Source organism: Podarcis melisellensis, assembly GCF_964234715.1.
Source record: "Podarcis melisellensis genome assembly, chromosome: 15".
NCBI lineage: Eukaryota > Metazoa > Chordata > Lepidosauria > Squamata > Lacertidae > Podarcis > Podarcis melisellensis.
Window position 1 is genome coordinate 29,544,267 of NC_138532.1, and position 17,333 is coordinate 29,561,599.

Here is a 17,333-nt window from a genome sequence, read left to right on the forward strand (position 1 = left end):
CTAATGCTATTCTAGGCTGCATCCACAGAAGTCTAGTATCCTGGTCAAGGAAAGTAATAGTACGGCTCTAGTCTGCCATACCTGGAGTGTTGTGATCAGTTCTGGTGGCCCCAGTTCAAGGAGGATATTGACAAGCTGGAACATGTGTAGGAGAGGGCGACTGAGATGATCAAGGGTCCGGCAATCAAACCTTATTGATAAGCCACAGTGAAGGGAGCTAGGTAAGTTTAGCCTGGAGAAGAGAAGACAGAGGGGATATGAGAGCCATCTTCAAATATCTGAAGGGCTGCCACATGGAAGATGGAGCAATCGTCTTTTCTTCTTCTCCAGAGGATCCAAACCAGTGGATTCAAATGACAAGAAAGGAGATTCTGACTCAACATTAGGAAGAACTTTCAGTAAGAGCCGTTGGACTGTTGAGCGGACAAGCTCCGAAGGTGGTGGAATGTCCTTTGTTGGAGGTTTTTAAGCAGAGGCTGTTTGGTCGTGTTTCGGGGGTTCTTGAGTTGTGATTCTTGCGCTGCAGCGGATTGGACTAGATGATCCTTGGAAGTCCCTTCCAACTCTCCAACTTTAAGATGTTGATAAGGATGGTGAAGCTCGCTGCTCAAAAGAAGATTTATGCCACCTGCTTCAGGGTTGATTGCCATTTCTTCTCCCGCTTCCCCAGCAAGTGCTACTTTGATTTGCTTGGGCTCCAAATGCTGCCATTGACAGCCTCCAACCGTGACTACTGCCAGCTCCCCTCTTGGCACTGTGTGCCAAAGCATCTGTTGCAAGCATCCCACATGCCGGGCTCCTTGCATAGTTCCCGACTGGCTGTTCAGCTCTTTACGGCACGCCGTCCTCGTTGGCGGCTTTGGAGAGATTGTGCCTGCATTTTCAGCACATCGCCATGTGCCGTTTGCTGCCTGCCGTGTTTTGCTGCCTGCAGCCGATTTCCAACTAGCCTTACATGCTGCTGGGGTTGTCATCTGTGATGGTGCTAGGCTTCTCTCTTTCTCCAAGGGCCAGCCCTGCTGTGAGGCAAGTAGATAAGCATCCACCCAGAGCCACAGGTTTCAAGGGCCAGAGCACAGTGGGAGGCAGGCTGCTGGGATCTGGCAGGCAGCATCCTCTAGGAAGGCCGCCTCTCTGCAAGCCCTGCTGAGGTCAACAGGAGCACAGCAGGGCATAACAATGTGCTGCACACATGTGCCTGTGGGTTTCCCCCTCCTTTTCCACACCAGGTGCCAAAATGTGGCTATTTTCACCAGGGAGGGTGTGTGCACTTCCTCTGGCAAATGGGCACATTTTGCAAAGGTGCGGAATGGCAGAAATTGGGGAAGGGCTGTAGTTCAGCAGCTGGGCATCTGCTTGGCATGCAGACAGTCCCAGGTTTAATCCCCAAGGGCATCTTCAAACAGGACTGGGGGAGGGGGAAAGACTGCTGCCGGTCAGTGTTGACACTATTGAAGTAGATGGACTAGTGGCCTGGCTCAGCATCAAGCAGTATCCTGGGTTCCCCATTGCAGTGCAGCACCAGAGTCATGAGATGTTGCCCTGGCATGAGAACATAATAAGAGCCCTGCTGGATCAGGCCCGTGGCCCACCTAGTCCAGCATCCTGTTCTCACAGTAGTCAACCAGATGCCTGTGGGAAACATGCAAGCAGGATTCGAGCACAAGTTGTGAGGTAGGAGAGCTGAAAATAATGCCAGTACTGTATAGTTCACATCTAGCAACCAATGTACCCCTTGGACTGCAGATAGTACCTTGGTGAAGATAAAGGTAAAGGGACCCCTCACCGTTAGGTCCAGTCATGGACAACTCTGGGGTTGCAGCACTCATCTTGCTTTACTGGCCGAGGGAGCCGGCATACAACTTCCGGGTCATGTGGCCAACATGACTAAGCCGCTTCTGGCGAACCAGAGCAGCGCACGGAAACGCCGTTTACCTTCCTGCCAGAGTGGTACCTATTTATCTACTTGCACTTTGACGTGCTTTCGAACTGTTAGGTTGGCAGGAGCAGGGACCGAGCAATGGGAGCTCACCCTGTCGCGGGGATTCGAACCACTGACCTTCTGATCGGCAAGTCCCAGGCTCTGTGGTTTAGACCACAGCGCCACCCGTGTCCTAGCACCTGGGTAGATGAGTCTAAAAAAGCCTGGGACACAAATTTTTCACGGCCCTCTAGCGGTTATGGTGGCTCATTTACCAGAAGTAATTAACTCTGGAAGTGTATACTCGATTCTGACCAAACAAAACTTCCTGGTGTCTGAGATCAAAGAGGCACATTGATTGACAGATGTGAATCCCACCCCCCACTCTTCTACTCCAGTACAAGTTTTCTCTCCCCTGCTGTGGTTTTTTGCAACCGGTATTGAGCACCATTGCTGCCTTCCACCATTGAAGGCCGAGCACAGCCATCCTGGCTAGTAGCCATTGGTAGCCCTCTTCTCCTATCTGGATATGTCCAATCTCCCTTTGAAGCCATGCAGGTTGGTGGCCGTCACTGCTTCCTGTGGCAGTGAGTTCCATAGATTAACTCCATGCTGTGTGGAGAAGTCCTTCCTTTTATCTGTCCTGAGTCTTCTAACATTCAGCTTCATTGGATGTCCACGGTATCTAGTGTTACGAGAGAGGAAGAAAGACTTTTCTCTATCTGCTTTCTCCATGCCAAGCATAATTTTGCAAACTTCTACCACGTCTCTCCTCTTCCTTGCCTCTCCCCCCTCTTATCCAGTCTGCGTTTTGCCTTGCAAATCCAGGCGGAAGGCGCACCAGCAATGTTGCTGCTGTGGCAGAGAAATGCATCTGATCTGGAAGGCCTAAGAGGGTAATCCTCAGTAATCCCAGATCTTGGAGGAAGGCTCTCAGTGGACAGGCTACAGATTTAGACTTCCCCGGTTCTTTGCTTCCTTGCGGCAGAGTCCTCTGTCCTGCCAGCTCTCCGCGAGCGGAAAGGGAAACACCCTGATTCAAAGCTCTTGCTCTTTTCATCCCTGCCGCCCACTTTGCTGATCTCCTCATTTTGGCCTCCTCTTTCCTGCCTCCTTCACATCACGCAGTGAACCTTGCTGAACCCGAGCCGCCAAGTAGCTCAGATCGATGACCTGCAAAGCTTCTAGTCTGTGTTTGCAGACGGAGATGGTCTACTTTCAACACCTGTACTCTGCTTTTCTGTGCTGCTATACAAACCTTGAGAGGCTTGCAAAATGTAAAACGAGGTAAATTAAAGCAGGAAAACATCAGGGTAAACCGAGAGAACTTTGCTAAGCCTGAGCTGCTTGGAAGCCCAGATCTAATGTCCTGTAGGTTAGAGCTGCTAGGTAGCTAAACAGTAGCTTTGCATGCAGGTTCTAGGTTCAATCAAACCCTGGAATTTCCTGGTAGGAGTCAGAATATCCCCTACCTCAAATCCTAGAGAATACGCTGCCAATCAGTGTAGACCAGGGGTCAGCAAACTTTTTCAGCAGGGGGCCGGTCCACTGTCCCTCAGACCTTGTGGGGGGCCGGACTATATATATATTTTTTTGGGGGGATGAACAAATTCCTATGCCCCACAAATAACCCAGAGACGCATTTTAAATAAAAGGACACATTCCACTCAGGTAAAAACATGCTGATTCTCGGACCATCCGCAGGCTGGATTTAGAAGGCAATTGGGCTGGATCCGGCCTACCCATGGTGTAGACGATACTGAGCTACATAGATCAAAGGCCTGAGTTAGTACAGTTTCCCTATTTTAAAGCAGCCCTTGTAACTATGAGGCCTGGAATCTTAGCTCAGTGGTGGCAGAGCATCTGCAGTTGGCCCTGGACTCCGCTGGCAGCTACAGCAGTTCTGCACTCTGCACATGCTCTCCCCCCCCAAAGCACCTGTTTCCCCTCCCCCTTTCTTCCAATCCTGCCTCTTCCTTTCCGAAGCAGGGGCGTCCCGTTGCTCCTTTCCACAGCATCAGCCCACGCCCCGGGTTCAAATGCCAACTCTGCCTTCTGCACGTGCCCAGAGACTCCGCCCCGTTCTGGAGCCGCGGAGGGTCCCACGCTGGCTCCGAGAGAGAGAGAAAGAGAGGGAGCGCTGCCCACTGCCCATGCTCAGAGACACTCTGGCGTCCTGGGATCTCCGCCGCAGAGGCCCGGAGGGAGGGAGGGAGACAGGCAGGGAGGCTCCCCCGCCCGTCCTGCCGCCGGTCACATGGCTGCCTGCCTGCCTGCCTCGGTCGGCTGCCCTAATCCGGCGCCCGGCTGGGAGAGGAACGGAGCCAGCCCCGCAGACCTCACCTGCCGGCCCCATCCATCCATCCATCCATCCCGGCCGCTTCTTCCTGCCATGGTAAGCCTCGCGGGTGCGCGCCTGGAGCAGCGGGCGGGGGCAATCCGGAGTGACTCCGGAGCCGGGCTGGCGTTATTCGCCGGGATCCGGATCGTTGCGTAAGTGGCCGGCGCGTTCTCGGCTGCTCCGAGAGGCATCGCCCTCCCTGCTCCCGGGAAGGGATGCAGGGCGCCGCCGCCGCCGCATCGCCATGGGGAGGAACTGGGGCGCGCGGGGGGAGAGAAGTAGACAGGCCTCTGCCCCGAGCGGCTTTCCAGAACTGCATTTCGGAGGCACAGGTAGGAGCTCCCCCTTCTCCCTGGCCGGTTTGGCCACAAATAACCTTCTTTAGCGCTTTTTCCAGCCAGGGGAAAGGGAAACTCTGAGCATCTGCAGATTGCCTGCCTGCCTGCTTATTTATTTATTTACTGAACTGCACCCCAGCTTCTTTCCTCGAATGAGCTCAAGGTGGCATACATGGTCTTTCCCTCCCCGCACAACAACCCTGTGCGGTAGGCCAGGCTGAGAGGCAGTGTGGCTGATCCTCAAGGTCACCCACCCAGTGAGTTTCTTAGTGGCAGGGGGATTTGAACCCCTGGCCGCTCAGGTCCCAGCCCTCTAACCATTACAGCATACTGGCTCTTGTAAGGTAGAGCTCTGGCCCAGTTTGCACATCACGGAAAGTCAAACTATTTATTTATATATTTTTTGCATTTCTGTCCCAACTTTCCTCCCAGGAGCTCAGGGTGGCATATAGTTGGGGTTCTCTTTTATTCACACAACAACCCTGTGAGGTAGGTTAAGGACTGAGAGGTGGGGACTGGTCACCATGGTCAACAAGTGAGCTTTATGGCTGAGTGGGATTTGAACCCTAGCTTCTCCCCCAGTCCTTATTTGATGCTCTAACCACTAGGCAACACTGGTCCTTATTCCAGACATGCTGTCCTTCCTGCATCTGGAGTAAGGGGGTTAGAGAGGGGGCTTCCTCTCAGTTAGTAAGATTGGGGGTTCCCCTTCTTCGGCGCCAGGGAGCAGAAACGAGGATGAGTCAGGACTGCGCTTGGCACCAGCCACAAACTATCTAGCTCATTTTAGGCAAGGATCTGTTCTCCTCAGCCTCAGTTTTACCACCTGGAATATGGGGTGAATGGATACAGTGTGTGTGTATGTGAGCCTCCCTCGCAGGGGTGTTGTATGTGCTGTGCTCTAAAGCATTTTAAATGCTCCAGAGGTGGATACTCATTGAAATCTGTTAACCCAAGCTGTTGTTGATACTATTTCTGCCATTTATTTATCAGTTTATTGTATTTATTTCCCACCTTTTCCTCCAAGGAGCTCAAAGTGGCATGCATGGTTCTCCTCTTCATTTAATTCCTGCAACAACCCTGTGAGGTTGGTCAGGCTGTGAGGGAGTGAGGCAGTCACCCTGCTAGTTTCATGACCGAGTGCGGGGATTTGAACCATGGTCTCTCCCAGGTCTTAGTACAACTCTCTAACCACTATGCCACACTGCCGCTCAGCCACTTTATGCAGCAAAAAAGTCAGAAAACAACTGAACAAAATGCATAAAAGCCAGAATTATTTTTTAAACGCGACAATACAAAATCCACAAAGTTCTCATCCAGCAATACATTTTCTTCTTCTTACATTTATATTCCCCCTCACTCCAAAAAGCTCTAGGAGATGTTGATGGTTCTCCTCTCCCCACTGTTTCATCCTCACAACAACCCTGTGAGGTAGGCCACACTGAGAGAGGAGAAGGATTAGCCCAGGGTCACCCAAGTGAGCGTTAGTAAGGAAGCAACGTCAACATTAACCAGACTTTGGCCTAGTTGCACAAACAACACAAACATTCTTCTTTGGGACATGGGGAGGTTTTAATTTCATTTCACAGGAATCGTAGAAATGTAGGGACCCACAGAATCAATGCAGGATGTATATATACATATGTATATGTATATGTATATGTATATGTATATGTATATGTATATGTATATGACACCCTGATTCTTGCCCTCATTTTGCCACCCTCTGGAACGAGGTGTGTGCATGTGTGTGTGAGAGAGAGAGGTGTGTGTGGGGGGGGGGAGAGAGACCTTGAGGCAATCACCTCCTCCCTGAGTCGCCCTTTGGGCATCCCACATTGTTTTCCTCTCATCATACACTTGAGCTGGCCCAAAATCCTCTGGGTGAGACGGAAGGGCCTCTTTCTCCCAGCGTGTAACAAACATGTAGGATTTGTGGCCGTGGGATGGGATGGGTCACCAGAGGCATGAAAAAATTGGGCATATTCATAGGGGGAAGAAAGGGAATCTCACAATGGCTTCAGAGGCAGCCTATCTCTGGATACCAAGCAATGGGATTAAACCACAGAGGAGATCTGCTATCTTTACTAGAGGCACCTGTTGGAAGCAGGGATATCAGAAGGGATGGACATTCAGCCTGTCCCTGTTGGGATCTTTCTTAGGAAGACTTTGGTTCATTCTCTGCACTGAAATGATCTATGCTCTCTGCCTTTCTGGTCTTGTTTATTTCTAAGCAGTGGGTCATTCTCACACCACCCACCCCTGCAAGACCCATAGATGCCCACTTGACTGCTTCGATCAGCGGAACTGCCACTGTTAGAGGTGCCACATAACACCCGCCCCACATTTGTAAGAACTTGATATTTTAGCATGGCATCACCTACACTTCGGTACTCCCTGCCTATTGATAATCAGACTTCCCTATTGCTCCTTTTGGGCACCTGCTAAAAACATCTTTGTTTGAGCAAGCCTGTCCACAGGTTTAGAAAGTCGTTGCGAGTTTTAATCAATTTTAGTCTGTTGTTATTTTACTTTTTATAAAGTCTTAAATACTAATTAATTCTTCTTATTGATAATTTTATTGTGAACAGCTATGAGTGGTTTTTCCCCCCTTTTAATAACCATGCAGTATATAAATTTCATGAGATAAATAAATAAATAAGCACCTCCACCACTCATGTAATTTTCCCATGGCTTTCTACAACATGCGGAAGTTCATGCCAGAGATTCTCAATATATTTTAAAATCTCATGCAACAAGCCAGGCATTCTATGCATGTTTGTGTGTGTGTGGCGGAAGCAACAGTTCACTTATAAATAAATCTGGGGGCAGCGGATAGCTTCTCAAGACTTTCCAGATCTTCAACACTGCTGGCGAAAAGAGTACAGCTTTTTCCTTGCATAATGGACCTCTTTCGCCCCTCTTTTTGAGGAACTCTTTGGGGAGAGGCTAGGAGGCAAAATATTTTAATGGATCCTGGGGGTCAGAAAACAGGGGAGGGCTGTTAACCTCCCCTCCATTCATTGGCTTACCAGAAGCAGTTGGCTGTGCAGCATTGGAAACAGGAGACTAGACTAGGTAGATCTCAGTCTGATCTATTGTTGCTCTTCTTATCTGAACAAGAAAGCTAAATCATTGAGATTTGCTGGTACGGACATGCCTTTAAATCCATCTGGTTCAAAACTACTTGGTTAAAAGGCATATGATTTAATCAAGCTAGAAAAATATTTGCAAATCGGGCCAACAGCCTTCCTCGCAACTCAGATTTAACAAGTTCTGCAATGCCGTTCACTTCTGGTTGAGTTCATGTGCTGATAGGCTAAGCTGGCTGATGCTGAGACGAGGATTTCTAGGGATGAATAATATTTAAATTGACTGTTCAAAAGAGAATTGCATTGACCTCCCTACTGACTGCTGTAAGCAACCAGCTGACATCCTGTTGAACCTGTAAGATGGCTTCACACCGCAAGCTCATTTGAGCATATGCAGAGTGTTTTCCCCTCGTACAGTTCTGGCTGTCCCCCCTCAAATAGAATATTGTAGAGTTGGAAAAGGTTTGGGAAAGGTCAACCAAAATGATCACTGGGATGGAATGACTCTCCTGTAAAGAAAAGTAGCAGTGTTTGGGACTTTTTAATTTAGAAAAATGCTGAGACACGATAGAAGTTTGTAAAATGATGCCTGGCATGTAGAAAAACGTATCAAGAAAAGTTTTCCTCCCTCTCTCATAACAACCAGAATTTGTCAACATCCCAGGAAGCTGAATGCTGGAAGATTCAGGACGGGGAAAAGAAAGTCCTTCTTCATGCGGCGCATAGTTAAACTGTGGAACTCACTGCCACATGAAGCAGTGATGCCCACCAACTTGGATGGCTTTGAAAGAGGATTCGATGAAATCATGGAGGAGGAGAGGGCTATCAGTGTCTCTTAGCCATAATGGCTATTCTCTGCCTCCACAATTGGGAGGCAGCAATGTTTCTGAATGTCAGCTACCAGAAGTTCTCCTGTCCTCCAGTCCTGCTTGCTGATTTCCCACATGCATCTGGTTGGCCGTTGTGTGAACAGGACGCTGGACTGGATGGGCCGGGGGCCTGATCCAGTAGGTGCTTCTTACGTTCTTGTTAACTCAGTCCTCCTGCTAGAAGAAGGGCATTCAGAGACCAGGGATGTGATCCACATTCAAGTCCTGATAGCTCCACGCTTTTGAAACTTTATCACTCTTCTGGCTGAGGCCAGTTCACTGGCAAGTGCAGGGCACTCTGCATATGCTCAGAGATGCTTCTGTATTGTTCCTTCAGAGGATTTGGAATCAAAGTGAATGAATGGAAGCCGGCAGTAAGCGCTGGCTCCCCTCCCTCTGCCACCCAGCACCAATGGCGGAAACCCTTTCCATTGCACGCTGTTCCAAAACAGCTGCCCCCAGGCGGGTCGAAGGACATGCAGCCATTGCTGGGATGTGGCCATGCAAATGAAAGGCATGCTCTCCGCCCCCCCCCCCCCCGCGCTCATCCCACTGCACTCTCCCCTGATCTTACAAGCCCTGTAGCAAAATATTCCATTTGCAGCCTAGATCTCGCATCAGAGTGGAAAATGGCCTCGTCCGTCCCAGAGCCAACGAATGATCAAAAGGTACTGAGCAGGCGGAGAGGAGGATGCCCAGTTTCTGGGGCTGGATCTGGCACTATCAGGGGCAGCACCTTCTTTCCTTTCGGGGCTCTGGGGGGTGCAAGGGAAGCAATGTGTCCACCCTCTGGGGGCCAGGGGCGTAGTAGGGAGATTTTCTGCACCCAATCTTCTGCCCTTCTCAACCCCACCCCTTTAAATTTAACGTTGCTTACAGGTTGACTTTGCCTCTGGAAGCTGAGCATTGTAGCATTGGAAGGGACCTCCAAAGTCATCTAGTCCAACCCTCTGCAATGCAAGAATTCCTGACCGGTGGCCATTTCTGACTCTTGTTCTGAGAGCCTCGGCGGTTTTGGTTCTGGTCCATGAAAGCTCATTTCACAGGATCTCACTTTTGCAGAGCACATCTACCTCTCTCGACTTTTATTCAGTTATTCAATTTTTAAAATGTTCATATCCTGCCTTTCTTTCATGCTGGAACCTAAGGGGGTTACATGGTATGTGTGGTCCATGTGGTGAACCTCACTAGGGACGTGGGGGGAAATCCGATTTAGTTTGCATTGAAAGGTGGACGTAACGAATTCACACTTTTGTGAAACAATGTGCAAACTGAACTGCAACAGTCTTTCAAAATTCGCCCCTCGAGTTTTTAGCAATGAAGTTCTTCAGCCAAATAATGTGTAGAAAAATGAATATACTATATAAGGCAAAGTGTGCATAAGAATGCATCTGTTGGTGAAAATTGCAAGCAAAGATGCATTATATGAAGAGAAATTGCTTTGCAAAAATGTGTGTGTTAGCCAAGAATTGCATATGAAGGAGAAATTTTCATGGATTTTCACAGGGACTTAAAAAAAAAAAAAAGGTTCGCAAATAGACATGCATTTATAGAGAACTGAAATGTACAAGTGAGAAGCTAAGATAAACTGAAATTGACAAATTTGCCTGCACCAACCATATTCTGGGAATTCTGCTCCAAGAGTGTGTCTTCCTTGGCGATAGGTTGTTCACGGCAGGAAACATTATTGGCTTTTGTTTATTAGATTAGTTAGATTTATGTATTGCCTCACACACAAGAAGTCCCTTAGCAATTTACACCAACATTCAGTAGACAGTAAGAAGAAAGGGGGGGTGGAGTTTCTGTGTTTGTGACTTTTTAGTTTAGAGAAAAGGAGGAAGAGGAGACATGATGGACGTGTTAAGAAATTATGCATGACATGAAGAAAGTGGATAGAGGAAAGTCTTTCTCCCTTTCCGCAATAGAAACTCAGGGACATGCTATGAAAGCAGAAGGTTGGAAGATTCAGGACAGATAAAAGGAAGTCCTGTGGAACTCCCTGCCACAGGAGGCAGTGATGGCCACCAACCTGGATGGCTTTGAAAAGAGGATTGGAAAAATTCACAGAGGAGGAGAGGGCTATTGACGGCTGCTAGCCATTGTGGCTGAGATCTACCTCCACAGTTGGAGGCAGTGATGCTTCTGAGCACCAGTTTCTGGAAGTCGCAGGAGGAGAGAGTTTGCTTGCACCCGGGTCCAGCTTGAGGTTTTCTACTGGGGACTCTGGTTGGCCACTGTGAGAACAGGATGCTGGGCTAGATGGGCCGCTGGCCTGATCCAGCAAGGATCTCTTTATGTTCATAAGGCTATTCATGGCGACTAGCTAGAACGCTCTCCCTCTTTCAAAGGAAGCATGCCTCTGTATACCAGTCCCTGAAGATTGCAAAGGCAGAGAGCGCTGTTTGGGTCCTAACTCTTTCTGACTAGGATTTCATGCATTGATGGGCCCAATTGGGGCTGCTTCCCGGTAGGCGTAGGTCCTGGGAACTGCAAAAGGGAGGAGACTGAAATCTGGGATGGAGAGGTAGAGAGGAAAAAGCTGAGGTCTAGAAGCTTGATGTTCTCGCAAGAAGGTTCTGCTCAAAGAGAGAGCAGGAGCGCAGAATCTGTTGGGTGTGTGTTTGGTTGCTCAACCGCATGGGCCTAAAGCAGTCGCTCACCACTTTGCGACCTCTCCAAGGTCAGAGTCGGCGAGTTTGGCTGGGATCTGGGACGCGGCAATTAGGCAGACATAATGAGTGAAATTGATTAGGGTGGATGAGCAGAGCCCCTCTCCAGATGGTGCACTGTTGGGGGGGGGAGAGGAGGGAGCCATCCTGACCTCGTTCTGGCCTTGCCCCACCCCACGGCTGAGGCTCGCAGCCTCTCCTGCCAGTCCTGCATCAAATGGCAACAGCCGCCTCTTTTTGGGCAGAGGGGGCCCATCCTGCAGTCGCAAAGCATGAAAAAAGTCTCCAGCATTTCCAGCTGATAAGGACAGTTTGCCTGGGACTCTGGAGAGCTGCTACCAGTCAGTGTAGACAACACTGTGCTAGATGAACCAATGATCGGATTAGTATACAGTTCTCATTTTATATATAGGGAGGGTTGTAGCTCAGGGATAGAGCGTCTTTGTGGCATGCAGGTTCAGTCCTTGGTACCTCTAGGTAAGGCTCAGGGAGAGATTCCCTGCCTAAAATGCTGGAGAGCTGCCTCTGCCAGTCAGCGTAGGCAGCATTGAACTAGATCAGGGGTAGGCAACCTAAGGCCCGTGGGCCAGATGCGGCCCAGTCGCCTTCTCAATCCGGCCCATGAATCAGCATGTTTTTACATGAGTAGAATGTGTCCTTTTATTTACAATACATCTGGGTTATTTGTGAGGCATAGGAAGTTGTTCATTCCCCCCCCCCCAAAATAGTCCGGCCCACCACATAGTCTGAAGGACGGTGGACCAGCCCTCGGCTGAAAAAGGTGGCTGACCCTGAACTAGATGAACAAATGATCTAAATAGTGTAATAGTATAGCTTTACACGCAGACAGTCCCAGGTCTGTTCCCGGGCATCTTTGAACAGGGCTGAGAAAAAGACCCCCACTTGGAATTGTGGAGAGCTGCTGCCGGTCAGTGGGGACAGTACTGAGGTAGATGGGCCCATTGCCTGATTTGGTGTAAAGCGGCAACAAATGTTCGAAGGGCTTGGGGGCAAGGAGGAGGTTTTCTAACTGAAGGACTTAGGTGAAGAAGCAGAGTAAGAGATGACATGGTGGAAGTTTATAAAATTCAGCATGGCATGTTACAGGAGAGACAGCTTCAAATACTGGAAGGGCCATCATGGGGAAGATGGAGCCAGCTTGTTTTCTGCTGCTCCAGAGGGGAGGACCGGAACCAATCAATTCAGATGACAAGGAAGGAGATTCAACTTCAGGAACAGCTTTCTGATGGCAAGAACGGCCTGACAGTGGAATGGACTCCCTTGGGAGGTGGTGGAGGTTTTTAAGCAGAGGTTGGGTGGCCACATTTCAGGGTTTCTTTAGCTGTGATTCCTGTATTGCCGGGGGTTGAGCTAGATGACCCTTGGGGTGCCTTCCAGCTCTAAAGTTCTATGATTCGAAAAGGGACAAAAAGGCTGACATCCAGGCATGGCGAGCACTGGAGTTCAAAACATCTGGAGGGTTGCAATTGGTTCCTGATCTATGACAACAACCATTATGCAATGAAAACATCCTCTTGCCTTAGCTCCCCCCCGGTGTGTGGTTTGGGTCTGAGACATTTCCATCTGCTTTAACTTTGCTCCATCTTCTGGTTTCTGTCCCTCTTTTTTGCCGTCCCAACCACTTCTCTCGCCTCTCTTCCTGTGCCCTGCCCTGTACTCTCGACTCAGGCTGCAGAGGTGGAAGAGACCTTGCCAGCCCAGGATGACTTCACAGAGACCCAACCCTGCCCAGCAGAAATGCCCTTTGCTGGTGCCCCAGGAGAGGAGGATGCTGATCCTGGCCTCCCTGGGCATCCGGAAGAGCCTGCCAGGATCCCCAGGGAGCAAGCAGTAAGACCTCGGCATGTGGGGAGAGGGAGCCTTCTGGATTTTCCTCCATGGACCCCTGATTCAAGCTGTCTTAGCTTCTCCTGTGGCCTAACCCACTTTCCTTCCTTGGTTGACCCAACAGCTCTTTATGTTTGGAAGATGCAAATAAGCACCATGGATTTTCCTGTTGCATTCCTTCCTTGTTCCTCTCATTGACTCTTCCTCAATTTAGCTGTGACTCCTGCATGGCCCTTTGGGTCCCTTCTGAATCTATAATTCTACGAGTATGAATTTAAGCTGGAGAATTTCTGGAATTAATTCCAGAATTAAGGGGTGCATGCAAAGTTGACTGTAGCTACATGTTTCCTTCTGCCTCCTGTCATTTCTCTGCCTCCACCCCTATTTTGGCAACGGGCGTCGATATAAACGCTGCACTGCTATGGTATTATTGTTATGGGATTTAATGCTGGGGTTTTGGTTATCACTGTGGGTTTGCGTTCATCAGGGATAGAGGCCTTGTGGACCTCCATAGGTTATCATTATGGATGGCATGGAGAAAGTGTCTAGAAAAAGGTTTTACGCCCTCTCTCATAACACTCGAACTCGGGACATCCGTTGCAGCTGGATGTTGGAAGATTCAGGACACATGAAAGGAATCATACAATCATAGAAGTACATTTTCACGCAGCGTGTAGTTGAACTGTGGAACTGATTCCCATAGGGGTCAGTGATAGCCACCAGCTTAAAGGTAAAGGGACCCCTGACCATTAGGTCCAGTCGTGACCGACTCTGGGGTTGCGGCGCTCATCTCACTTTATTGGCCGAGGGAGCCGGCGTACAGCTTCTGGGTCATGTGGCCAGCATGACTAAGCCGCTTCTGGTGAACCAGAGCAGCGCACGGAAACGCCGTTTACCTTCCCGCCGGAGTGGTACCTATTTATCTACTTGCACTTTGACGTGCTTTCGAACTGCTAGGTTGGCAGGAGCAGGGACTGAGCAACAGGAGCTCAGCCTGTCGTGGGGATTCGAACCGCCGACCTTCTGATTGGCAAGTCCTAGGCTCTGTGGTTTAACCCACAGCGCCACCTGTGTCCCTTAGCCACCAGCTTAGATGCCTTTAAAAAGGGACTAGACAAACTCATGGAGGAGAGGGCTGTCAAAGGCTACTAGCCACGATGGCTGTGCCCTCTCTTACGTCCTGCTCTGTCATAATGCTGGAGTTGGTGCGGCCCCCTATTGGCAGCTACGGAAACTGCTGCGTGATAAGAGCCTTCCAATTTTATTTATATGGTAAGATAGAATGAATAAGTTACAATTTGGTATCTTCGGGTTGGGAGATGGGAGCAGGGAAATAAGCCAAGATGCGATCTTGGCAGACTCAGTGTTTGCAAGACTACTGAATAGAACAAAAAGAAAAGAAGAAGTCTACCAAGATTGCTGTGGCTACAACACTGCTACCATTAGCACTTGGGAGACATGACATGAATTGGCAGTGGAGCTAATAATAGTTGTGCCATGATCTGAAGGCTGCAGGTAGCTAGAAGTGGCATTGGCCCAAGACATTTTGCTGTCTTAGATGGAAATGAGGTGATGCGACTGGTAGTTGTATCTGACTTCAACAATAGTGACCAGGCAGGGTCGTTGTCCACAACAGGGAGTGCAATGCTAGCTCAGGGGCAGGACAGGTGGTGCCTCGTCCTGCAGACCTCACTGCCACCTCTTCACATTTTGCCGCCTGAGGCAGCTGCTTCCCTCTCCCTAACATTAGAGCCGGCCCTGGTTGGAAAGAAAGTTTGAAGAAAGTTCATTGCACCAAGATCAGGAAAATAAACAGATCACATTTTTTTTCTTTTATAAAGTTTGTTTGTTTCATTTAATAATGTACATAAAACTGAGAGAACTGTTATAACAACAGATGAAAATCAAAAGATGGAAAACAAAACTATAAAATAGGCACATAGAATGAGTACAGTTGCACATGGGTTGAAATAGCCAAATCCAAGAAAAAAATATTAGCGTTCTCTGATTATCAAGCATAGTTCCAGATTTGCCAGACTTGTGATGAGGGTTGCCTTGAAATTGATGGTTTTGCTTCATAACAAAGGAATGCTAAATCATATTAAAAAGCGCCTTGAGGTTCTGGTCCTTGTTGAAATATCAAATTATGCATAATTTTCTCCATTCTAGCTGTATTCCCGAGTTATACCACGCGTCCAGTGTAAGATTTTGGACTGTTTTCCATTGTGCTGCCATAACTATTTGAGCTGCCAAGATCATCTATAAGACTAGTTCTTTAGACTATATATGTACATTGCTATCAACAAAAATATTCAGTAACATTGAGTGTGGACAACAAACCTAGATTCTCTATAGTAATACTAATTACTAATTACAGTAATACTGTCAAAATTAAATCTCAGAAATCTTGTGCCAACTTATATTCCCACAATAAACATGTACCAAGTTTATCACAACCCATCCAACAATTACCTGTTTTGGAAAGAAAGAGTTTTGACATTTGCAAAGGCGGGCGATACCACCTGTGTGGTTCTTTAACCTCAGAAAACTGGAAGCAGGTTTTAAAGGTTGTGACCCCCACATTTTACTCCCATGATAGACCCCCGTTTTAAACCCTGTGTTTACGTGCATTTCCTGTTCTCTTCCTCTGCTGCTTCAGATAAAGCACCTCTTGAAGGAAGACTCGGAGGAGGCCGAGCTGGTCCATTTCCTCAACGACTACCCGGCTGAGGAGGGCTTCCGCCGTGTGGAGCCGGGAGAGGCCTGGAAGGACAGGGGCCGCAGCGGTGGCGGCGCAGAGCCCGAGATGTTCCCCAGTGCAGCGCTCAGGACCCTCCCCGACGAGGCCTCGGAAGAGAAGGAGCAGAAGGGCTTCCACCGCCCCCGGCCTCTGGATCTCAAGCAGCACATGGCCGCTCCAACGCCCCCCAGCCCGTCCCGTCCCAGAAGCCCCTGGGGCAGGCTGGACCCCTATGAGTCTGATGAGGTATGGCAAACACCCCCTCTCCCGGATCTCACTTTGGCTTTCCTTCTCTCAAGCTTCCCGTACACAACCAGCTCCAAACTTCTTGGCGTTGAGGTGGGCATCTTTAGCCTCATCTCCTGAGGTTCATAGAACCGTGGAATTGGAAGGGACCCCCAAGGGTTATCCAGACCAACTCTCTGCAATGCAGGAATCGCCAGTAGATGGCCAACCTCTCTTTAAAAACCTCCAATGAACAAGAGTCTTCCACCTTCCCTGGTAGTCTGCCTCACTGCCAATCAGCTCTTGCCTTTCCTAATGTTTAGTCAGAATCTTCTTGTCATTTGAGTAGGGTTGTATGGGTCTTGCCCTCTGTAGTGGCAGAAAACAAGCTTGCCCAGTCTTCTGAGTGCAGGTTCCTCAACCCAGTTTAGATTTCTTAAAATGGCGGGTGCTTAGCTTTCGTGGCAGTGGTGTAGCGTGGGGGGTGCAGGGGGGCCGGCTGCACCGGGCGCAACATCGGGGGGGGCGCGCTCGCACTCACAGCTCTCTGCCCCTACCTGGCTCACTCACTCTCTCTCACTGCAGTGCTGGCTGTGCGAATCTGAGCCGAGCCGCCAGGTCGCCGCCCACTGTGGAGGGGGTGGGTGCCAGGCGTGCGGTGCGGAGAGAGAGCGAGGGACTATCTGGGGGAGGGACAGTGCAGCGGCCGCCCAGCACAGCGCTAAGCGTGGGAGAGAACCACACCAGACCAGACCAGGCAGCAGCAAGAAGAAGCTGGCAGCAGCGACAGGTTAGGGGTTGGGGGGGCAAATTACTTGCCTTGCCCCGGGTTAGGGGGCACAAATTACTTGCCTTGCCCCGGGTTAGGGGGCACAAATTACTTGCCTTGCCCCAGGTTAGGGGGCGCAAATTACTTGCCTTGCCCCGGGTGCTGACAACCCACGCTACGCCACTGTTTCGTGGGCATGGCATATGCGTTCTTTTGCCTTCCTGTCATTTGTTATGTTAACATGTTTTCCAACCATCCTGCGAATTCATCTCCTTCACACTTTTGCCCACCCTGCCTTGGTGGAAGCTTTGGCTGAAGGGTGGCTAAGAAGTGTTCTAAATAAACTGATAAATCTCACGAGCAATCTCTGGGAGGACCTCGCTGGAGATGGTAGAAATAATATAGCATGTGGAGTATACCCAGCACACATTGAACTCCATGGGATTTTCTTCAGAGTGGATGCATGTAGGACTGTCCAGTTAGGTGGTGTTTCTCTCTTAGGCAATATAGAGCATATGATT

The 17,333-nt window shown here is 49.4% G+C and overlaps 1 protein-coding gene across 4 annotated transcripts in view; it reads left to right on the forward strand.

Annotated features, from left to right (window-relative positions):
• LOC309357422 (septin-4-like) overlaps nucleotides 1-17,333 on the forward strand; it is a 56,522-nt gene that overhangs the window by 19,660 nt on the left and 19,529 nt on the right. For 2 of the 4 annotated variants that reach the window (XR_014163126.1, XR_014163127.1), the window contains one exon: nucleotides 15,738-15,870. Coding sequence is in view for 2 of the 4 variants with exons in the window: in XM_081889563.1 (XP_081745689.1) it covers nucleotides 4,179-4,316; nucleotides 15,738-16,064 (465 nt within the window). In the remaining 2 variants the exon portion in view is untranslated. Of the gene's footprint in view, nucleotides 1-4,051; nucleotides 4,317-15,737; nucleotides 16,065-17,333 lie in introns of those variants that run through there. The other 2 variants (XM_081889563.1, XM_081889564.1) reach the window with 2 other exon arrangements.